We start from the raw sequence: 16,252 nt of genomic DNA, 5'->3' as shown, positions 1-16,252 counted from the left end.
TATTCAATATGTGTTTTCCGATGGTCTTAGGTGACCCCTGTGAAAGGGTCGTTTGACCCCCAAAGGGGTGGCGACCCACAGGTTGAGAACCCCTGGAACAACATCTCTTAGGGCCCTTAGGAGCCCAGAGTTGGCCGGCTGTCGAGGCAGAACCACCACCAGATCCCCTTGCATCTGATGAGGGGGCACAGGCCAGCCTCCTCTACCAAAGGACGCCCCACTGGAGCGTGGGCGCCAGCTCCCTGAGCCCCGCCCCCCACGGGCCCTTTTCCAAGAAGCCCCGGGAGCCTGGCACCCCATGCTTCCCAGCCCCGAGCCCTCCACCTCTGGTCTGAAATATCCGGGACCAGGTAAGGCTGTTTGCCCGCCAGGTGGATGGGGAGCGCTGGGGCAGCGCCAACCGGTGGTAGGAACCTCTGTCCACCCAAATGTACGGTGTTGGCCGCTTTCTGGGTTGGGGAGCTGCCCCTGGTGGTAAAGCCCTTTGGCCCGATTATTTCTTGGGGCTTCTCAGGAAGGTAGTGTGTGACCGGGACCTCATAGGCACTGGGTTTATAAAGCACAAGGTTAGGAGGTGGTCCTACCACACTCCCATGGTGCTTGAATGTGAAGGTAAAGGAGGCCTGGGCTGTGAGCTTCTTGAGGGCAAGGACCATGTGCCTTTGGCCCTGGGCCATACTCCACCTGCTACAGCCCCCTTGGGAGCAGGCCCTGCATACAAGGGCTCAGGTCCCCGTGGTGAGCCTTTGCCTGATGCACCTCCCCCTACCCCCCACCCCCTGCCCTGGGCCTGCATAGTTATGGCCATAGTCTGGGTGCTTGGATATTGAGGCTGCTTCTTTGGGGACCGGATGCGACCTGGGGATGTTCACTCAGCCAAAGGTGGCCAGGGGGTTTCTCTGCCTCTGGCTAGACAGAGCAGCAAAGGCTTGTGGACACCATGGAAACGAGCTCCACCCCCTGCTAGTCGGGAACTGCCCCAGACCAGCTAAGTGTGGTTCTGGAATCAGATGGGCCACCCATCCTCCCTCCTGTGTTTCCTCCCAAGACCTCAGAGGCCCCCTCCTGGGGGAAATAGTCTCAGCCCTTGGTTTTGTGTTGAGGGCATTCACCAGTTCTTACTGGTTATCTGTCCAGTCCCAGGCACACAGTAGATGCTTAATAAATATTTGCCTGGTGATTATGGTTACTGTTGCCCGGGGCAGATGAAATCAGAGTTCTTTGTGCTGAATGTTCACCGATAATCTTTTTTTCCTTAAAATAAATCTTTTAAGGAAATAGGCCTATTAGGGGAGGCACGTTTCAAAGCCTGGGAACCACTAGCACCAAAAGCATGTACCTACTCACCAACCCGACTCCCTCCTTTTCCACTCCATGAAGATGGAGGAGATAGGACTTGGTGAAATGTGCCCAGGCTTTCCCCCTTCCGTTCACAAACTGTGGGTGGTGGCCAAGCACTGTGGGTGGTGGCGGGGTGGGGAGCAGGCAGGTAGTGGGGCTCTTCAGGATCCGACTTTTCAAACTGGAAGAGACTTTACCTTATCCAGGCCAGCCTCCTCCTTTTTAAAAGCCCAGAGATGCTGAGCAATTTGCCCAAAGGCACACAGTAAATTCAGGCAGAGTCAAACACGAACTCGGGTCTCTACTATCCTAGCCTTTTTGTCGCCTCTGCACTACTTTCTTTGGCCATAAGGGGGCACTCGTGGCAGGGTCCTGGAGAGGACAGGACAACCCCAAGGATGCTTACTCAGGCCAGCTGGACAAGTGGAGGAGGAAGGCTAGAGGCGGATCATGAAAATAAAATCAATCCTCCTGATAAGGTTTTCTCGTTGGAGCCTGGTTGAGCCTGAATCAACAAACAAGGCCCTGGGCGTCAGCAGCCCCTGCTAAGCTGGGAGGACTGAAGGGGGAGGAGGACTTCTCCAGGCCTGTTTTCCTGCTTCATTAGTTCCCGGGGTTTATAGCCTGCTGCAGGAAACACTTCTGTGTGTAATTCAAACAAACTTTCTCGGTTCCCTGGTTCCCTCGGTCGGGACCCTGCTGGGACAAGACCCTGCTGATGACAGCCCGCCCCCCACGGTCATGACCTCAAGGAAGGGCACCAGCAAAGGGTGTGGGGAGAGCTCTGACCTCCAGGCCACAGACACGGGCCCATGGGGAGCAGGGGGGACTGGCAGCTGGCCCAGCCGGCTACTCACCCAGGGTTGACGCCTCGGTCACAGCAGGGAGACGAGGAGGGCGGGAGAGGGGAGCAGAAGGGCTTCTGTTGTAAGGGCAGCTCTATTTCCACAGAGGCCCTTGGGCCCTGCCTAGCAATCCGACCCTCCCTGCTCAGTCAACTGTCTGGCTTCCCTCCCCCCCCCCCCCCCCGCCACCACCCCCACCCCCCCACCCCCCCCCACCCCCCCCCCCCGGCATTAATCTTCCCGGTCACAATACTGGGAGGGGCAAAGGAATGAGACCCTGGAGCGGGCTCTGCTGACTGTGTAGGGCAGTGGTTCTCAACCTTCCTAGTGCCGCCACCCTTTAATACAGTTCCTCATGTTGTGGTGACCCCCAATTTCATTGTTACAAATTGAACATAATGAAAACATAGTGATTAATCACAAAAACAACATGTAATTATATATGTGTTTTCCAATGGTCTTAGGCGACCCTGTGAAAGGGTCGTTCGACCCCCAAAGGGGTGGCGACCCACAGGTTGAGAACCGCTGGTGTTAGGGGTTCCTCAGGCTTCACTGACTCAAGGACCCAAGTCAGGTGCTCCCCTCCGATTCTCTGCACAGACGCCAGTACAGGTGCTCCACCAGCATTTAATCTGTCCGAACCCTGCATCCAAGCTCATCCGCAGCTTGGCCATCCCCGGCTGCAGGCCACCACCAATTCTCTCCCTTCTCCCCAAGTCCCAATCAGTGGGAGGCCCAGCAACCAGTGCTGGGGGCAGCCCCGAGGGCAAGGGCTGGGCCGCAGGGAGGAAGTGGGGCAGGAGGACTTAGGGGGACTTAGGGTGAACTTTTTGGAACTGTCTGGAGCTGGAGGCTGGAGAAGGACAGAGAGGTCACCTATGAAGCATCCAGGCTGGACCTGAAGGCCCGGTGTGTTGAGTTGTAGCAGCGGCAGTGGGCAGCCAGCTGAGCCCCGTCGGCCATGAGAGACCCAAGCAGAGCTCAGACCCACCTTCTTGGGCCCCAAGTACCCTGGTGCCCAAGGAAAAAAGTCAGGAGGACCGGCTCCTGGATTCTGCTCGTTGGAAGGAACCCTGAGTCTTCGGAGGCCAGCCTCCAAGGCCCCAGCCCCTGGCTGAGTCCCGATGTGCGGGGCGGGCCGGCCTGCCCTTTGGTTCAGGCTTCACCCGGTGAAACAGCAGGACATCGCGTTCCTGGGCGGAGGCAGTGTTCGCTCACTGACCTCGGGGCTCAGATGCCGGTCACACATGTGATCCTGGGGCTCAGACGCTGGTCACATACATGATTTCTTCGGTGCACGGCTGCTTCTCCGAACTGCCTGTGTCCTCCCTGCTGAGGGCCCGCAGCGGGGCCGGCTCCGGGTCGGCTGCTTCCGCCTCCGCCGGCCTGCCCTGCCTCTCCTTCTTCTGAAGCGCCCAGAAGCCGCCACCCATGAAGAGGGCGGCGGAGACGAGGAAGAAGCTTGACATGTAGAAGACGTAGCTGAAGTTGCTGTCAGTGTTGTCCAGGACAAACCCTGAAGGACAGAGCTAGTTAGGCCACGGCCCGGGCTGCCAGCCCCCCACTGCCCTGTGCGCTCCGCAAGAGCAGGGCCTTTCGTTTTGTCTCTGCGGAACCCCAGGACTAGGAACCGGGGTTGGCACCTACTAGGCCAGTGATGGCGAACCTATGACATGCGTGTCAGAGGCGACACGCGAACTCATTTGTTTGGTTGACTTTTCTTTGTTAAATGGCATTTAAATAGATAAAATAAATATCAAAAATATAAGTCTTTGTTTTACTATGGTTGCAAAGATCAAAAAATTTCTACATGTGACACGGCACCAGAGTTAAGTTAGGGTTTTTCAAAATGCTGACACGCCGAGCTCAGAAGGTTCGCCATCACTGGTCTAGGCACTCAGTAAATAGTTGGTAAAGGTGAGGGGGAGAGGGAACACTGAACCTCCTCTGGCCCAGGCAGGAAGAGTCCTCGGGCCAAAGAGCAGTTCAGGGCATGTCTCGCTCACCCGGGGGCAGGGAGCTATGAGGACAAGGGCCAATGGAGTTGGGATATCGGATCGGATCGGATCGGTCCCGTCCTGGGCCCCCCAGGCCTCTCCCAGCGAGCTCTCTGCACTTGCTGGCGTGGTGGTGGACAGGGGGCGGGGATCCCGTGGAAACTGGGCCTTCCCACTCCACACTTGGGGAAGAGTCCCCGTCATCTAACTGTAATGACGGCAGCCACGTGTTGTCTGTGTGACTGTCCCCCGGCACCAAAGGCTTCACAAACCTTCCCTTTTGCTCTGCATGTCACACCTCCCGTGTGGGGCTCTGTTTCTATACCTGCACGTTTCCCTCCCGGCACAAACCGCCACTGGGCCCCCAAATATGTCTCCTCGCTTTGATTGCCGTCTCTCCCCCACCCCCACCCCCGCAAGAGGGAAGTCTCTGCCTCCGGCCGTGGGCACCGTGACAGGCACAGGCCAATCCTGGGTGAGGGCAGGTGTTCTTTTCTGCATTTTGCAGATAACACTGTGGCTCAGAGAAGGTCAATGAGATGCGGGGTAGGTCCCACGGGCAGGAAGTGTCAATAACAGCCAATCCGTGCATAGTACTTACTCTGCCATCTTCTCAACTTAGAGCTTAACAGTATAACTTGTGACCCTCACAACAAGCCTACCAGGTAGATTCTATTCTCATCCTCACTTTGTTGATAAGAAAACAGGTACAGCCCTGACCGGTTTGGCTGAGTGGATAGAGCATCAGCCTGCGGACTCAAGGGTCCCGGGTTTGATTCCGGTCAGGGGCATGTACCTTGGTTGCGGGCACATCCCCAGTGGGGGGTGTGCAGGAGGCAGCTGATCGATGTTTCTCTCACATCAATGTTTCTAACACTCAATCCCTCTCCCTTCCTCTCTGTAAAAAATCAGTAGCGTATATTTAAAAAAAAAAATACAGGTACAGAGAGGAAGATGACAGACTCAGCTAAGTGTGGTACCCAAACCCCCATTTTTAACTCTTCAGACTGAGTGCCAGCTGGAGAATAGGCTGCAGCCAGTCCCCTGAGGTGCTTGGGGGAAAATCACAGATTCCAAGTCCCTCCCCCTGGGATGCTGGACGGGGCCCAAATCTGTCCAGACTGTTCCCTCCGCCTCACCCCCTAACCCTGCCCTCCCAGGCTACGCCCTCCCTCTTGGGCCTCACCAGCCATTGGCGGGGAGATGAGGATGGAGATGCTCTCCAGGATGGTGCAGAGGCCCAGGGCCCTGGAGAACCGATCCATGGGGACCACGTCCATGAGGACCTGGAAGAAGAGGGCGCCAACCACGCTCATGGACACGCTGTACACCAGGCAGTAGCCCACCAGCACTCGGAAGTTGGCCGACACCGTGCACACCAGGTTGGTGAGCCCGTTGAGCAGAACTGCGAGGCTGAAGAGGTACTTGCGATATCTGGCGAAGTTCTGGCGGCCGGCCACCAGCCCGGCCATGGGCCGCAGGAAGATGTTGCTAAAGCCGATGATGGAGATGAGCAGGGCGGCCTTGTGCTCGTCGACCCCGTGCCGCATGGCGAATGGCACCAGGAAGACTTGTGGCAGCGGGAAACCGAGGATCATCCACGTGACGCCCAGCGTGAACACGCGGTAGCCGGCGTTGTGCCACAGGATGTCGAAGGCCAGGTGGCGCAGGACGGCCCGGCCACATGCTGCCAGGCAGCCGGGCGCCGGTGTCTTGGAGGGCACAGCAGGGCCTTTTCTGGGTGCAGGGGCCACGCTGGGGGCCACAGGCCTCAGGATGGCGCCGCAGACGCAGCAGTGGAGGAAAACCCCCCCGAAGACCAGGAAGGTGCCCCTCCAGCCCAGTTCCTCCAGGAGGTGGCGGGCCAGCAGCGGCCAGAGTGTGATGCCCAGGGAGACGCCCACCGAAGCCACAGCGTTGGCCAGCGCCCGCCGGCGGGTGAAATAGAAGCCCAACACGGTGATGGTCGACTGGAAACTGAAACACAAGCCCAGGCCTGTGGTGGAAGAGGGGAGACCAGCTCGAGGGCGTCCTGGGGCCACTCACAGCAGAGTCACAGGGTCATGTCCCACGTCTGCTCTCCTTCCCTTCCAGCCCAAGCCCACCTCCAGGTCCCCAGGGATTTAAGATGGAGTCAGCCTGCCTACTCTCCTCCCTGGAAACATCCGCTCCTCAGATCTGCCCTCCCAAGGCCGCCAGGGGCACACTTGTCCCCTTGGCACAGTACCCAGGTGATCCTTAAAAACGTAACATCAGCCCGGATGCCGTGGCTCAGTGAGCGTTGACCTATGAACCAGGAGGACATGGTTCAGTTCCCCATCAGGGCACACGACTGGGCTCCGGGCTTGGTCCCCAGTGTGGAGGGTGCAGGGGGCAGCCAATCGATGATTCTCATCATTGATGTGTCTATCTCTCTCTCCCTCTCCCTTTCTCTCTGAAATCAATAAAAATATATATTTTCGCCCTAGCCAGGCCCTGGTTAAAGCACATGCAGAGGCAACCAATCAATGTGCTTTCCTCACGTCCATGTTTCTCTCTGTCTTTCCCTCTCTCTTCTGCTCTCTCTCTCTAAAAATATATATATATATATTATTTTTTTAAAAACAACAACAACTTAAAATCAAAGTAAGTCTCTCCCCTGCTTAACACCTTCCAGAGACTTCCCATCACACCGAGGGGAAAAGCCAAAGTATTTACTATGCCCCGGAAGGCTCTGTACCATCTGGCCTCCCGCCACCTCTTGGGTGCCATCTCAGGCCACGCTCCCCGTCACTCACCAGGCGGCAGCCACATCAGCTTTTTTCTCTTCCTCCGGACACCCCGCTGCTCCCTACCTCAGGACAAGGCTGTTGCGGTTCCCTCTGCCTGGGACACTCTTCCCCCGACTTCCCTTTCCTGACTCAGCTCAGAAGCCACCTCCCCACCCACTCTGTGTCTGCCCCCGCACAGCTGGACGTTCTGGAGAGAAAGCTCACAGCCACGCAGGACCACTGGCCTCGGGCGGGCCCTGGGTGGCCAGATCTGTCATCCATCTACTCTCCCTCCTCCTGGATGACGCCCGGGCTTCCTTCCTCTTCATACTCCACACCTCACCCCTCCTCGCTCCCAGCTGACAGCCGCCTCGCCTTCCCGCCAGCGACAGTGGACCATCTGTGCTGCCAGTCAAGGCCAGCCCTTTCCTTCTGCCCTGCATCGTGCCCACTCAGAGGCATAGCCCTCCAGCAATGTCCCTCTCTCCTGCATCACCCGTTTTTCTCCTCTTTTCTAGATCATTCTCCTTCATTGTTATTTCTCTCATTAAAAACAAAACACAACCCTCCCTTGACCCCACAGGCTCTTCTGGGTCCCCGCCCCTTTCTCTGCTCCCCTTCCACCGAAATTTCGTGCAAGGTTCGATCAGCTCAGCCATCTCCCATTGCCCTCCTCCTGTGCTCTGTTGAAACTGTTCCCATCAGACTTTCACCCCCACCTCTGCTCCAGAATTGCTCTCGCCGAGGTCACCAACCTCTCCATTGCCAAATCCAAAGAGCCTGGGCCCCACTCGAGCTGACCCGGCAGCCGCTTGGCACACTGAACCCCTCCCTCTTCCTCTCGAACGTCCTTCATTCTTTCTCTCAAGAAACCCCACCCTCTGGGTTCTTCCACTTCTGTCACTTCTTCCCGTCTGGACCACTAGACACGGGAGCGCCCTGGGCTCAGTCCTCCCTCTCCCTCTCCCTCCGTGAACAGCAGGACGACACCTCCGCTCAACACTTGAATACCAGCCCGCTCAGAAGGTCCCAACAGCTCGCTCAGCTCAGGGCCTGTCCCACATCTGAGCTCCCCGTCTTCCTGCAACACCCCCCCCCCTCGTTTCCCAGGGTGGTTAGTGGCTGCTTCATTCTTCCAGCAGCTCAGGGCAAAGAGGCCTGGGGTCAGCCTTCCTGCCCTTGGGTCACCCTTAACTCTTCCCTGCACTGCATGTGCGTAGCCTCCTGCCGTGTTTTCTGAACACCCCGGCCAGCTGGCAGGTGCTTTGCAAATAGTGGTCAGATGAATGTCACTTACCCAGCTGCCCGAACCCCTCACATGACTTCCCATTTCACTACAACCGAACCCCCATCCAGCCTCCACCCCTATTCATGCCCCTCTACTCAACTGGCCACTGCACTGCCCCTGGACACCCCAGGGCCTTGGCACTTGCTGTTCCCTCTGCCTGGAATGTCCTTCCCCCCAGAACCTAGGGGCAGACTCCCTTCTGCAGCTCTCTGCCCAGCCACCCCTTTCCTCTCAACGCCTCCTCCGCTTGCTTGTTGCAAACAGCAGCCTCCCTTCGACCCTGGGCGTTCTTGACATTCTACATGTTTCCTTGTTTAATCTCTGCTCACCACCACCCTCAGCCAGGACGCTGTCACATCGGCTGTCCTGTCTTCTCACGCACTTGTCTTGTCGCGATCAGATATGCTTCTCGTTTATCTGTCCCTGGCCTCTCCCCTTTGTGGGCTCCCTCCTGTGAGCAGCCCCAGCGATGGGCTTTGCCTGCCCTGTTCACTTGCATGTGACACTGTTTAATAGGCGCCCAGTAGTTCTCCAAACGGAATGACAATCACCTGTGAAGAAGCCTGCTGCGAGGTAGAGCTGGCCGAGGGTGCGGCAGAAGGAGCTGGCCACCATGCCCAGGCTGGCCAGCACGCCCCCCAGCATCACGGTGGCTCGGCAGCCGAAGCGTCCCACCAGGATGCTGCACAGGGGTCCTGTGGGTGGAGGCAGGTGGGGCAGGGATGAGAAGCCAGGCAGCAGTTGAGGAGTCCCAGAGGGAGGGGGAGGAGGAGACCGGGAAGGGGTTCCAGCAAGAACTAGCCAGGAGGCTTAAAGGGCATAAGCCCTGGAGCCCGCAGTCCTGGACCCTGATGCCCACCCTGCCAGACTGGCCATGGGACCCCAGCAAGGCTCTCTCTCTCTGCCTCAGTTTCCTCTCCTACAGAATGAGGGATCAGGCTGGGGGAAGGGTGACCAGGTATGAGGTGAGGTGCTGCCAATGTCCAGTTTGACCCAGACAAGAAACAGGATTGGCTCATGGCCGAGGTGCGCTCTTCACTGGGGGTCTGTCTCAGGGGGGTGGGGGGACCCCAGGTATCTAAATCGTAGTGAGCACCCCTGTCCCTACTCCTACCCCATCCTCAAGAAGGCTGGCCACAGCCCTCCCTCCAGCCTCCCACCTGTCTAGGGTGAGCAGCTGGGGCCCTGGGCCACTCTGCACCCCTTTGCACTGGCCTCTGGAGAAAACTGGGTGGGGTACCTTCTCCCCTCCCCCATCACCTCCAGCCACCACCAGAGCCCGGCACCCAATGTGTGGCTGCTGTTGGAGAGGGGCCTGTTTTCCTCCACCCCACCCCCATCCTGAGCGGCTTTCTCCGGGCCCAGACCCAGAGGAGAGAAACAAGCCAGTCCTGGCCAGCTGCTCCTCAGCACCTTGCAAGGAAGGCCCCATTCACCCTGCGCCCTGCCCCCAAGTACATGGAACTGAGTTTCGGGGAAAGTGTGTGTGTGCGCACGAGGTTTGTGGGTGTGTGCCTGGGGTGAAGAGGGGATGTGTGCGTGTAGCCGGTATGAGCTTGGGAGTGAAAGGGGAAGTGAGCAGCCCATCCTCAGAGATAATCAAGCAGAGGCAGCAGTAGAGGGAGAGGCGAGGCTTTGCCGTGGGTATGACCACGGGCCCACACAGGTTCCCCACCACCACACTTTGACCCGTCTCGGGAAAGGTGATATTGGGGAAAGCCCTGAGTCATGGAGTCGGGGGTGGGCCTGGGCCGGGAGCCAGCTTAGCTGAGATAGCTGAGGGTGCTGGGGTGGGGCGCTGCGAGGCAGGGCGGCTCTGGCAGGAGCCAGAACTCACTCTGCAACCTTGGGCAGGCCTTGTACTTTGCTCTTGCTTGCTGCTTTCCTCATCTCTGAAATGTGCGGGGGGGGGGGGGGGGCGCTTAGGATCAACGATACTTTCCAGTTTAAAATGTCTATCAATCTCTGAGCATGGGCTAAAGGTGTGTGTGTGAGACAGACAGACGAGACAGACAGAAGTCCCAAGCCGACTGAGATGCTGGAAAGCCTGCTAGGGGGCAGTGAGTCGAAAGCTGTCTGGGGAGTGGGGGATCTACTAGATGCCCGGCTCCCAGCCTCTGGCCCAGGCCCATCTGGCTGCATGGAAGGAGCCCTCTGCGATGCCCACTTCTGCACCAACCCCGCAAGTGAAAAGGTCATGCGGTCTGGGCTCAGCCTGGCCTTTTCCCCTTGCCCTGAGCCCATGCCCTGGGGTGACAGGTTCAGGGTCATTCCAGCAAAGGTGGCACCTCGCAGTCTGACCTCCCTCCCGATTGGAGGGAAGGAAGTGGAAGAACAAGCAGGCTGGGGTGCCAGGTGGAGGGAGTGGCAGGAGGTAGGCAGGGAGGTGGGGTCTGCTAGGCAAGCACCCCACACCCTCACGCAGGGCGAGCCCTGCGGCCCCACCAGACCCCGCTCCAGGTGACCAGGCCTCCCTAGCGGCCCCTGCGGAGTCTCCCTGGAGGCCACAGCAACCAGCAGCTGGGGCAGGCCTCTGAGCCCGAGGCTGCTGTGCAGATGCCTGGACAGCTCCTGACCTTCCCCGATGGCGGGGGTCAGGGTGAGGTGGTCACAGTCCTGGAGGAGCCCACCAGGAAATGAGGGGGCTGCCTCCTCCATCTCCCAGCCCTTGCAACTCCCCCTCTGCTGCCTGGTGAGACATGGGGCTCTGGCAATGCCCCCATCCTGCTCCTGGTGTCTTCAAAGAGCCCCCTTCCTGTCTGAAGCCCAGATGAAGATCTCCAGGATACAAGCCTTCACAGCGCCTGACATTTCCCTCCCTCACGTGATCTCCCTACGATCCCATGTTCGAGGTGGGCAGGACACCGGGTGTCACCCCATGTTGCAGGGGAAGGAGCTAAGGTTCAGGGTGATCTCCCAGCTGGACCCCAGGCCGCACCTCCTCTAGTCTGGATCCAGCCTGCAGTGGCCATTGAGAGGACTGGCTTAGCATCTTAGGTGCCTCCCCAGCCTTTTCCCATCCCATCCCAGCCCAGCCCCGCCCCGCCCAGCGGGATTCCAGCACGGGGAGTGGGATTCCAACCCAGGAAGGGAGCGGGCCCTGCTGAAATCCAGTGAAATCTTAGGAATTCACCCGAAAGGCACAGCTTGTGGCCGCCAAGAGAGGGACGCAGAGGCCAGGGAGGCTGTGGCTCTTTGTGCCCCTCCCTGGTCCCTCCTCAGGCTGCTTACCCCCCGCGTGGAGCATGGCCGTCAGGATGGAGGGGAACCAGGAGGTCTCGCTGTTGTTGGCCTGGAACTCCCGCTGTAGCTCAGTGAAGAAGATGCCGATGCACGTGGGGAAGCCCAGGGTGAGGCCCTGGGCCACCACGGCGGCCAGCAGGACCACCCAGGCCCAGCAGCCCTCGGCGCGCTCCAGGGCCTGGGGCATCCTCTGCTGGGAACGCTGCCACGGCCTCGCTGCCACTGCTACCAGTGCCTGGGCTGCCTGGGGAGGGAGGGGACAGAATGAAGCTGCCAGCCTCCCCGGCTGCCCTGCCACCTTTCCTGGGCGGCTGGAACCGTCCGTCTTGCCTCCACACCAGGTGTCAGAGGAGCATCACCCCCTGGGAGGTGGCCAGGGCCCACGCGTTGGTCTTGGCATCTCCTTTCACCCACTTCCCAGAGCCAGCCTGGCAGGAGGAGCTGGCAGGTGTGCGATCCGTGGGACCCGGCAGGTGAGTGGAATTCTTTCTAATCTAACATCACTTGGTAGTCAGCAGGTGGGACTTCCGGGGCAGCGAGCACTGGGTAATTGCTTGGAGAATGGGGCAGGGCCCCAGGGCCAGGGCCGTCCCACTGACCCCACAGGCACGCGCATACATTTCCATTCATCACCAGGCTTCCTGCACACAAACAGTCTTTCGCAACCCACATCAACAGCGAATTTCTGTCCGCGCTGAGGGCCAAGGTGAGCAAGCTGGTGCCGGGTGCAGCCAAGGAATGTACAGAACACTTCACAAGGGCACCGGCCTCTGAAAGCCCTACAAGGCTCCTTCTAGAAAGAGCCATGGCCAGGAGTCCAGCCCCACCACCTGCAAGGGCTTCTCTGTGCACTACCCCTCCAACACACAAATACATACACAGTCACACGTGGACAAATCAAGACACATGCTCACGTACATACACACAGGTAGACACACACTGACACAGACACATGCAGGCAAGCCCAGAGGCATGCAAACAAATGGACAGACACATAGACCCACAGACACACACCCTCACATCTTTGGCTCAGTTCTATCTCAGTTTCTTGCCACCACCAGGCCACTCCCCCTCATCACAGAAGCCGCCATAACCAGACCTGGAAGCCCCAAGTCTCCGCCACCCCCTTCCCCGCCCCCGCAAATGCAGAGCCCTTTTCCGGACCCTTCCCTCCATCCTGGCTCTCCCCAACATCCTCAGACCTCACCTGCTCTCGGGGCTCCAGGTTCGGCAGGCAGTGGGAGCAACTTGGGCCTCCGGGAAGCGACAGGTCCCAGGAGCTCCTGTTCCCACAGCCTCCCTCCTTTTAGCTCCAGGCCCAGGGAAGATCCATGGGGACTCAGAAAACGCTCAGAAACATGAAACCCCCTCTTCCTGCCAAGCCCAGCAGCCCACACCTTTCCCCCAGGCCAGGATCTTGCAACCGGCCCCTAAGCTGGACCCACCCTAAAGTGATTGCTTCAGGTGCTCAGCTCCCTTCTCAGGGTACAGCCCTGCCAAGAACATCGTCCCATTCATCCCAGCCTCAGGGTGTGCGTGTGAGCGTGTGTGTGATGTTAAGCCCTTGTGCGTATGGGCCAAGGGCACCTCCTGCCCTCCTGGCTCCTGCCTGGGACGCTGGCCCTAAAGATCCCCTCGGCCCCGATCCTCGGGCAAACCTCAGATTCAACTCCTCCTCGCTGGCTCGGGCCCCTTCCAGGATTTCTGTTCCCTCAGCAAATGGAAAGGCCACCAGTGCCACCTGATCCCCCTCCACGGTGACCTGAATGTCAAGTCTCCGCACCCGTGTCCGTAGCTCGCCCCTCCTCCCTGACACATCCCGGCCCCTCAGCTTTCCAGGAGGTGCTGCTTTTCCCTCCGTCCCCACTTCCTCCTGCTCTTCCCTCCGCTGCTGCCCCACGCCCGGCACCCCCAAGCTCCAGGGCCCTGCGTTTCCCTTCAGGGCAGCACAGTCACGGACAAGAGGTGGCAGGGAGGGGAGAAGAGACACGGTCCCTTCTTGTTCATCCTTGTCCTGCCCCTCCATGGAGAGGTCTCCTTACTGCCCTTCTCAGCAGCACTTCTCTAGTGGGGCCCTTCACTCTGCACCCACCTTCCCTCCACAAACTTCTGGGGGAGCTGGCTCGTCACCGCTTCTCCTCCCTGGAGACCATCAGAGCCTAGGAAACCACTCAGCACCCTTGCCCTCCCTTAACTTGCTGCCTCCCAGCCTGGGGACCCCTGGCGTCCCTCCGGGAGCTCCCCTACAGACCCAGTCTTCCGTGAGAAGAGCGAGCCATCCCCTCACACCTCAGCAACTCCCAGGCTTTTATGTCCCATTGGTCCTTCAGCCCCCTCCCCAAGCAAGTTGTCCCTCCCGCCCCCCACCCCCCAACTTGGCTACAGTGGTGGCTCCTCCAAATCTTAAGCCAGAGAGAAGTCCGATTGGTCCTTCAAGATTCCACCTTAGGAAGCTACCCTGACCCCCACCCCAGTTGGGCCAGACCCCCTCCCTTCCTGTTTTCTCCCCTTAGCAGTGGTTTTCATACCACATCCGAGTGGTTCAGTGCTTTATCTTGTCCCCCTGCCCCTACCCCCATCTTCCACACTAGGATCAAGGATCTTTTCCTGAGCTCCCACCCAGGCTCCGGCAGAGCCCAAAAACACTACTGATGTGACCCACCTGTGCTCCCCAGAAGACAGGCGAGCCGGGGACCAAGGCTGACCGGGCTCCCGGGCCGGCAGGTCCATTCCAGAAGACACGAGCGGCGCAGAGACGCGATGGGGCTGGGGGCGCTGGCGTTGCCTCTGCCCCAGCGGGGAAGTGGTCTCTCCTTTGTACTGGGAACCATGAGTCACCATCACCGCCTGGTGTGTGGTTGGGGCAAGGAGGGAGATGCGGCTAGAGACCTCACTCTCACTTCCTGGGGCTGGAGGTGAGCCGCCTTCCAGGGGAGCTGCCTCGAGCGTTTAGGGACTCCCCCGACCCCCCCAGACCATCTTCATGCCCAAGTGACAATGCCAAGATGACATTTATTACCCTCCCAACCCCCCAGGCTGTTTCTAGGGCTCCCCATTGCATGACAGAGGCCCGGCTAGGCCCTCAGCATCCTCTCCCTGCCTTCCCCGGGTTTGCAGGTATGGTGGGAAGGGCGAGCGCTGCGCTCATGCAGGGGTTGTGGGCTTACTGGGCTGGTGTGCAGAGTGGAGGGGCCTCCTCCTCTCTTCCTCTCCCTCTCTTCTCATGGTGAGGGGAAAAGGGGGGTCACAAGCCCCAGAGCAGCGAGAGGAGGGGCAGCCGAGGCAGACCCTGGAGACCCCCTCCCTCACCAGACCACACACATGTCAGGGTACAGGGCACAGGGCATGGGACAGGCCACCGGAGGGCTCCCCCTGGGCCAGAGAACTGCAAGAGCCAGCTTGAACCCTCAAACCCCTGCACCTGGCAGGGGCCCCCGGAAGGAAGGAGGCAGTTCCAGAGGTCGGTGAGCTGGGGCAAGTCACCCTCGCCCTCCTCTGCCCCAAACGTGGCCCACATGTCCCACAGGCGCCGGCTGGCCACAGCCTGCAAGGGGGGTGGTTGGCAACCGAAATTCGTGACCTCTTGCCATCCTGGGCCCCGTCTGCCGTCAGGGATCCTGTTTCCCCTCCGCTTCCCACCCTCCGCTGGACGGAGCTGCTTGGGGTGGGGCTTGGGGACGTCCAGGCGGCACCAGCGTGCATATTTCAGGCCAGGGCTTGGGGGGGGGGTGCCCGTCCCCTCACTCCCCAGGTCGTGGGGGGCAAGCAGTCGCTTTGGGGAGACCCTTCGGGGGTGGGGGTCCCCAGCCATCGGGGGCTGGAGCAAGCCCAGGAACCGGGGCAAGAAGGCTTTTCCGGATCCTCGCCCCTGACAGGCGGGAAGCGGCTCGGGAGGCCCAGGGCGGGCGGGTCAGCCGCGCGCAGACGGGGACCCCGGCGGAAGGGCGCCTGGAGCCGCGGGGAGGGGAGGGAGCCCGCTTACCGGCTCGCACGGGCCCAGCCACCGGCAGCTCCACTCCCGCCGCACGGCTTCCTGCGGCCCGGCCTCCCGGGGCGGAGGTGGCAGGGCGCCGGGCGGGCGGGCGGCCCCGGGGAGGCGGGCGCAGGGCGCGGGGGTGGGGTGGGGGAAGGAGGTCTTGCCTGGAGGTGGGAGGGCGCGGCGGGGCGTGGCCAGGGCCGGCACCCCTAATCTCAGCCCGGTCCCCTCCTCCCGCCTCCGAGCGGCGTGGACCGTCCAGCAGCCGGGGCGGACGCCAGCTGGGCGGGGTTCATTTGTATGTCGTTAGCGTGTAATTTGCATAGACCATATGCTCACTCTTCAGGACCCCAGGAGAGGGAGGGAGAAAGCGGGTGATGGGGAGACTCCATCCCCCAGCGGGAAGGGGATGGGAAGCCAGGATGGGGGACCCCTTCTCTGAGGGCTTTGGCTGCCCGGAGGTCCTTCCGCTGCCAGGCCCCTCTGCCCTCGCCCCCGCTAGCCAGCCCTCGATATGCATTGTCTAGCATGTGACTGCTACCAAGCTACAGTGATTGAGACAGTGGTACCGGCATCAGGACGGGCACAGTGGGACCGATGGGACAGAGCTGATTTTCCCCACCAGTGCTGGGGTCCAGTGTGGGGAGAGGGGTCTTTTCAGCAGATGGTTCCAGAACAATCGGGTATCCTCGTGGGAAAGAATGAGGCTGGGCTTCGACACCGCACCATGTGAAGAAAAACAAAAAAAGAATCATAGATGGAGATGTGAGGCCTCAAGCTATAAAGCTCTTAGAGAAAACATGGGAGCAAAT

The 16,252-nt window shown here is 59.9% G+C and overlaps 1 protein-coding gene across 1 annotated transcript; it reads right to left on the bottom strand.

Annotated features, from left to right (window-relative positions):
- Nucleotides 1-2,546: 2,546 nt before the first annotated feature.
- On the bottom strand, nucleotides 2,547-15,534 carry SLC16A5 (solute carrier family 16 member 5). The gene is made up of 6 exons (XM_081110561.1): nucleotides 15,447-15,534; nucleotides 14,127-14,311; nucleotides 11,453-11,708; nucleotides 8,773-8,916; nucleotides 5,370-6,179; nucleotides 2,547-3,702 (listed from the first exon to the last, which is right to left on the bottom strand). The coding sequence occupies exons 3-6, from the start codon at nucleotides 11,649-11,651 to the stop codon at nucleotides 3,449-3,451; spliced, it is 1,407 nt and encodes a 468-aa protein (XP_080966687.1). The 5' UTR covers nucleotides 11,652-11,708; nucleotides 14,127-14,311; nucleotides 15,447-15,534; the 3' UTR covers nucleotides 2,547-3,448.
- Between the last annotated feature and the right edge of the window lie 718 nt (nucleotides 15,535-16,252).

The sequence above is a fragment of the Myotis nattereri genome (assembly GCF_964212035.1).
Source record: "Myotis nattereri genome assembly, chromosome: 16".
Taxonomy (NCBI): domain Eukaryota; kingdom Metazoa; phylum Chordata; class Mammalia; order Chiroptera; family Vespertilionidae; genus Myotis; species Myotis nattereri.
This window is presented reverse-complemented; position numbering and strand designations above follow the sequence as displayed.